At 36.0% G+C, this 7,188-nt stretch overlaps 1 protein-coding gene across 1 annotated transcript in view; it reads left to right on the forward strand.

The window, feature by feature from the left end:
• Positions 1–5,784, forward strand: part of LOC136846474 (CKLF-like MARVEL transmembrane domain-containing protein 4) — a 48,746-nt gene extending 42,962 nt beyond the window's left edge. The window contains exons 3-4 of the mRNA XM_067117282.1: positions 2,602–2,769; positions 3,121–5,784. Coding sequence (XP_066973383.1) covers positions 2,602–2,769; positions 3,121–3,357 — 405 coding nt within the window. The 3' untranslated portion in view covers positions 3,358–5,784. The remainder of the gene's footprint in view (positions 1–2,601; positions 2,770–3,120) is intronic.
• Positions 5,785–7,188: the final 1,404 nt, after the last annotated feature.

Genomic DNA, 7,188 nt, shown 5'->3' on the forward strand with positions numbered 1-7,188 from the left:
TTGTCAGCGGGATAATTTCAGTGGATTATTTGAATAGCACCACTTGAGAATCATCAGTTCCTGTTTCCTGGAACAGATCCCATTCTAAACTGCAGTAATCTTCTTCCTTTCGAATTCCCATCCCCTCCTTTTGGTTTAATAGACATCATTTAAATAATACACACACACACACACACACACACACACACACACACATATATATATATATATATATATATATATATATATATATATATATATATATATATATATATATATATATATATATATATGTGTGTGTGTGTGTGTGTGTGTGTGTGTTTTAGATTGGCTTATTGCAATCAGGTCTAAGGTAGACGTGTCCGGGGAGGCTTCCTTTGTTTCAGCTGGAATCTGAATTCCGTGGGAACAATTTTGCAAAATTCTTAATTCTTCCTTAAACAGTTACTTATGTCCGACAAGGAATTATCACGTTAGGAGATTAATTTAGATTGCTTGGTTTCTTAATTTTATTTATCCCCTTGTTAGATTATAATTTCCACCTAGGTTATATCTGGGTGTTGGAAACCGAGTCTGGCTGTCACTGGTCTGAGGGAGGCACCTAAAAATCTAAGTCTCAAAATGCGGACTTCGTTAATGTTCTTGGTTTTGGATGGGCCACTGTCACAAACACTTCGGTCTATCTCTCTCCCTCGATAATCTATTTCTCACTGCTTTCTGCCTTCAGAGTCCTCATATATATGGGATTCTGTCTGATAGTCATACGATACCAGATCAAGTGTAATTTTCCCAAGTTTTATTTCTATGGGCTCCCTTTTCATCAATGTTTAAATTCGCTTTTCTCTTAACTTTTGGTTCAGTGGTTGTTATCGAGTTAATGTAACGGTGCCCGAGAGGTCACCGGGCGAGGTCGAATTTTCATTAATTCTGTGACCAGTGATAAAATGATGACTTCTTGTTCGACTATATGGTGTAAACACTCCGGTACCTTTTCGTCTGCACCATCTGGGATCTCTCAATTCATGGTCGCTTTTTTCTGCCCTCTCTCTCTCTCTCTCTCTCTCTCTCTCTCTCTCTCTCTCTCTCTCTCTGTCTCGGTTATTATCGATATTTTCTGTTATGCCCTTTTGTTGTTATTAAGATATTTAGTTTATTCGAGTAAAGACTCGATTCCATTACATATATGTGTGTGGGTATGTACACACATACAGATATATATATATATATATATATATATATATATATATATATATATATATATATATATATATATATATATATGTATGCACATGCGTGTGTGTATATATATATATATATATATATATATATATATATATATATATATATATATATATATATATATATATATATATATGCATAATGAATGTGTGTGTATATATACATACATATATATATATATATATATATATATATATATATATATATATATATATATATATATATATATATATATATATATATATATTAGTTCTATTTGTTCCCAAAATATACTGCCTTGTTGTGTGTACATAATACATAATTGATAAATCAAAGAAAACTGACATTCATATTAGATTTATCTGAATAGCTCAAAAACTCGCCAAGTAGCAAATACAAATAATGCATCGCTTCTCTGTGGCATTGTGACTTCTTTTCTTTCAGTATTGGTTGCATTGTCTCTAATTTGTGTTTGATTCTTAGGATTAATCAATCATACAGTTCATTCAGATTAATGGTCTTTATAAACACACATAATATAAATATAAATCTAAGATAATCCATTCAACCCGGTCTTGCATTAACTCACTATGTCCTCACAAGGCCTACCAATCCCTCTAACACCTTAATACACTATCTTTGAGGAAAGGTCTCTGTTGGCTTAGGGCCGCTATATCTGAAGAAACCACCACATGCAAACACAAGGCTTAATACCATTGTATATTTGCATCATTTCTGTGTTTTAAAACAAACACTTTATGACTTTAAATCCTGAGTTAATATCTTAGTATGCAAGCGTTATTTGAAAATTGACATTGCATGTTTTTTTTTTTTAGATGTAAGAACAAGTATTCCTTTTTTTTTCTTGCTCCTGGCTGAATGGAATGACTTATTCTAATTCACCAATTGTCTGTTTTAGATAATCTGCTGCACTAATCATTGTTTCTTCCGCACGGAATCTCTTCATTGGAACTTTTTTTTTATCTGTTTTCCAGTTATTTTATCTTTGTTCTCTTCCTTCTAATTCTACTAGCTAATACTGAGTTTTCTTTCTTGTTACATCAAAGGACTGAAACAATTTTATATATAAGAGTTATATTGCGATTTCCTTTTTTATTATATTTTCTATAATTCGTTTAGCACGCCTTCTTTCTCTTAGTTCTCCATTTATGAAATGAATATTCTTGCTTCTTAAACAAACTTAATCATCTCACGTCATCAACGGGTTTCTTTTCAGACCTTGTGTCATCCTTTGCCATCTCTCTCATTCTTCTCTTCCGTTTCCTTTCCCTCCCTCGCCTCGTGAAACATCCAGTTACCTAAACGACATGTGATTGTTTGCACCGCTGTTATGACTGTCACAGTTCATGCTTCACTCGTTTTCTTCTTTTACTTTTCCCGCAGGTGATTAACTTGATCGGTTACATCAGCGTCATGTTCGCTCCAGATCACTCGACGGCGAATTGGTTCTCTTTCGTCTCCATGATGGGATTTTGGATCACCGGGATCCTCATGATGCTTTACCTCATGCATATCCTTGAGCGGTTCCACATGGTGCCTTGGTTCATGCTGGTGAGTGCAATGTCTTTATAAGTTTAATTTTAAGTCGAGGGGAAAGCGGGTGGGCGGGTGTTTCTCGACTAGAAGCTGAATGTTGAATTTTTAGGTCTACTAAATGGTGGAGAAGAATTTTAGATTGATTAACAATATCACAGTCAGTACAATTTTAACTTACTGTACTCTTCAATAACGAGTTGGTCTTAATCTATTCTAATTTTGAACCTGCCCGACTATTGGTCTACTGCCCTGGGAGCTACTATAGTGATAAAGATTTCCCGTTGTGAAACTACTCTTCACTCTCATTCAGAGAATATATGCCAAATCTGTGAATTAAATGCATGGATGAACTTGTTTCTCTTCCAGGAATTTGGCTACTGCGCCCTGTGGGCCTTCTTCTACTTCACGGCGGCCACTGCTTGCGCCGTCAAGGGCGGAGACGACCCAGCCTTCGCAGCCGCTGCCTTCTTCGGCTACGTCGCCTTGATACTATACTCAGTCGACGCCTTCTTCAAGTTCAAAGATTGGAGAAGCGGCAACATTGCTCAGGGAGAACGCCAGGTCCAGATGGGCGGAGACCTACAGTCACCTGGGGCTTACTAAAGAAGAGGATCGGGAGGAGACGCTGAACGAGATTGATGTGTTAGCTATGGCGCCTATTTTTATTTTCCAGAGTTTTCCTTCGGTCTGTCACTGGGAATAAAGTGTATGTATATGTATGGTTAAAAGCTAAAGTGGTTCGGGACAGGTTTAACTAGAGCGCTGCTGTTACGCGCGTTCTGGGACTAGTAGATTTTCCACGGTCTAGGTATATTTATCATAATATGATTGTTATTATTGTTTGAAATGTCAAGGCTTTTAAAATGTCAGAACTTCCCAAATTAAATTGAAGGTCAGCAGTTACTGTAAGAAGCGTGTTGCAAGTTAGAATCTGCACACCACCTCATATATCCCTTCAGTCCTTTGGCCAAACCATACATTTCCATATATTTATTGCTAGAGGTGGGTTACACCCAACACGGTAGCTTCGACCAGAGAGATAAAATTCTGAATCCAATGGCGCCTGACTGTTTCTATTTTTTTTTTTTTTCTGTGGCAAATGGGTAGAACGAAGAAAGAATGTATCGTGTTTCACGTGTAGCCTTCTGGGGCATAATTTTGTGTATGGAATAAGTTGTTGTTAGGATGAACCACTTGTCATTATTTTGACTTGACATATTTTTCCTTTGTGTCTGCCGGTAATGATTTTAGGATTTGAACAGCTTCGAGACACTGAACCAGTTCGAGACACTGAACCAGATCACACTTCTTAGCTAATAGCGTTAACACACTGCCATCTAGGTTTTCTCTCGTTAGGCAAACACCATTATCGAACCTTTGGAACGCCTGTGACACGAAGAACAATGAAGAATGACACAATGGACGTTCTGTACAAAGACATATCCATTACCGGCTTTGTTTCCTAAACCTTCGTCGTCTCCACAAGCAGCCATGGCGATTTAGGTTAATAGAAACAAATGTCCCAGGAAGTCAGGAACGTACTAGGAAAAACTTTTGGACCTCAATTCACGAGTTCTGGGGCAAGTATGAATAATACATTATTCGCCGAATGAAGCGATTTATTATATATAAAAAAGCATGAAAGAAGTGGCAAAGAGCGATATCGTAATTCGCAAATATCCGTGTTTTGCTTGCTTGCGTTATGAAGATGGGTAAACTCTCACACGCAATTATCAAATACGTAATACTCTTGCCTTCAATCAGTTTATCCAAAAACTTATATATCCATAGGAAGTATTTGCTTACTACTACCATGTTACAACATGAAGAGCTTTTTTGGAATGTTGTATTGGGCAACAGGAATGAAATGTGGGTCTTGAAGAAACTCCCAGGACGTATCAGAGCGAATTACTTTGAGAAAAAGGTTTAAATTGGAAGTGGGAGAAAAAACTATATGTTAGTACTTTAGAAATTAAACGTTGACTCTGAAAGACAGATGGATCTAAATATAATCATTGAGACGTTTTCTTTGTTGTGTTTGAAGAGTCTAAGTCTTGGATATCACACCACCTCACACTCTCACACTGTATTTCCGCCAAATGGATGTTACCAAAACGAGCACATTCTATTTGAGAAAGTGCACCTGATATGTAAGCATCACAGACATCGCTGTTTTTACCACTGAGAAACGCTAATTCAACAATGTATCAAACCTAATCTGTTACCCAGGTATCTCTTGCTGATATATCAGGTGTCTGTTTCTAGAAAATAATAAATTTTCAAAGTAAATTCTTCTGCCATGTGTAGGAGCCAAAGGCCTTCGGTTTTCTTCATACATTCATTCATTGTCGTCTTAATTCAGGAATAAGCATAGACAAAAATGTTATCATTCTTTAATATAAAAAGATTATCTTAAAATGCATTACACTAGATCTCGAAATTTTTCAGCAATATTTCTAGACGATGAATTCTTACATCAAAAATTTTCAGCTGAGGGAAATGACTGAAATAACAGGACAAAACAAAAGGCCACTAATTAGAAAGGTAAGGTTCCTGTTTCGTTAGAATTAAGTCTTGAGACAGAATTCCGGGAATATGGTGTTTACGGTATGATCCCAAAACAAACATCAAAGAAAAACAATTCAGTTTGAGAGATGGGACATAATGGGAAGCTGTTAGCCAGTGAATTTCAGTCGATACGTAATATGGTTGCGCATTTTTGTCATATTCTGGCTTGTGGCTAAGGAACGAAATCGTTAATTTAACCGTGGCACATAACGAATCTATCATTTTGGTATAACAAAATACTCCTAGGAATACTGCAGTAAATATATTGATATAGAAATGCGAGTCCTTTGGAGTGCACTGTTTATAATCAAGGAGATGGTTATATTTGTCAGGAGACGAGGACTATAATACCCACACCCTCAGGTGAATCTCATTAATGTGACTGGAGGTGACTTTTGGAAGGGCAAAAATGCTGTTCGTTTGAATGTATGTAAATATATCTATAAATATAATGTAAATGTTTGTGTGTCTTTGAATCATCTCTGAAACGTGGTATGTTCCAAGAGCCATGTGTTGTTATTTGTCATGAGACATAATTGATTGGTCATTTTGAATCTCTCTCTCTCTCTCTCTCTCTCTCTCTCTCTCTCTCTCTCTCTCTCTCTCTCTCTCTCTCTCTCAATACATTTGCTGCTGAGGACTGATTTTATTTTGATGCTCACTGTGCTTCCCAGGAACAATCACAACTACAAATACAGCTGCAACAAATAATGAAAATTCTAAGATGACAAAACAAAATTTCTGACACTGATTTTTCACAAAGGATATATATATATATATATATATATATATATATATATATATATATATATATATATATATATATATATATACCCTACTTTTCGGACAGTTGTGTACTTTAAGATCACTTGACCTTATCATGGATGGCAATATACTCTGTTCGTCAACATAAAACTTGGAGATTCTTTTTCATGTACTTGGCATTTATCTTTCAACTTTCAAAACTCACTTTCACTCTCCGGTATTTAATTCATATTTGCTCATAAAATGGACTTAAGTCTTATTAGACTTCAGTAATTAGGTATTCGTTAAATTCAAAAATATTTCAGCTAAGTTGATTCCAAAAATTCGGTTTCAGTAATTAACCATTTTTACTTACCATTTTATCTAGTGACCTATGCAATGTCTTTGAAATGAAGTCATCTGGAAAAAAATTCAAATGAATAATCAGTAATTTAATGATCATTTATCAAACAATAAATTCCAAATGAAATGCACATGTAACCTGTTTTGTTAAGTGTTTGTTTTCCAAGAGACAGCGATAGTCTACACTCACTTCCCGTGCAGAAGAATCAAAGCATGAAAGCCGATCAGTCCTCAGTTTACTAGTCTGTCTGGAATCCTATTTACTTGTCTGTCTGGAATCCTATTTACTTGTCTGTCTGGAATCCTATTTACTCGTCTGTCTGGAATCCTAGCATCTGGGCTGCCTTTTCAGTACGTCTACACGATGTCAGTCTTCTAAAGTCATTATGCCTCTTGTGGTTTCCAGCTCTATGTCTTCGTAATGGGGCAAATAACTATACTTTCAGGGCTTCTAGGTCTTTCAGAGAACTTCTTGGTCTGTTGGAGTTGGTTTCTGGCTCATTGGCAAGACTAATAGAAAAGATGAAAAATGACGGAGGTTAGATAAGAATCACTCATTTTTTCAGTGTTTGTGCATAAAATAAAACACCCTCTACGGTATGAACATTTTTAGATCGAATTATGGTTTCAAGAATGACTCCCATTTTGACTGAGGTCTCAAGCCTTCAGGTCATTATGTATACTCTTCGTATTTCGTAGGCAAAATTTGTCTTCTGATCTGGTGATAGAGAGAGAACTTGGAGCTTTCTTTCTTCGTTT

The sequence above is a fragment of the Macrobrachium rosenbergii genome, chromosome 15 (genome assembly GCF_040412425.1).
Source record: "Macrobrachium rosenbergii isolate ZJJX-2024 chromosome 15, ASM4041242v1, whole genome shotgun sequence".
Taxonomy (NCBI): Eukaryota; Metazoa; Arthropoda; class Malacostraca; order Decapoda; family Palaemonidae; genus Macrobrachium; species Macrobrachium rosenbergii.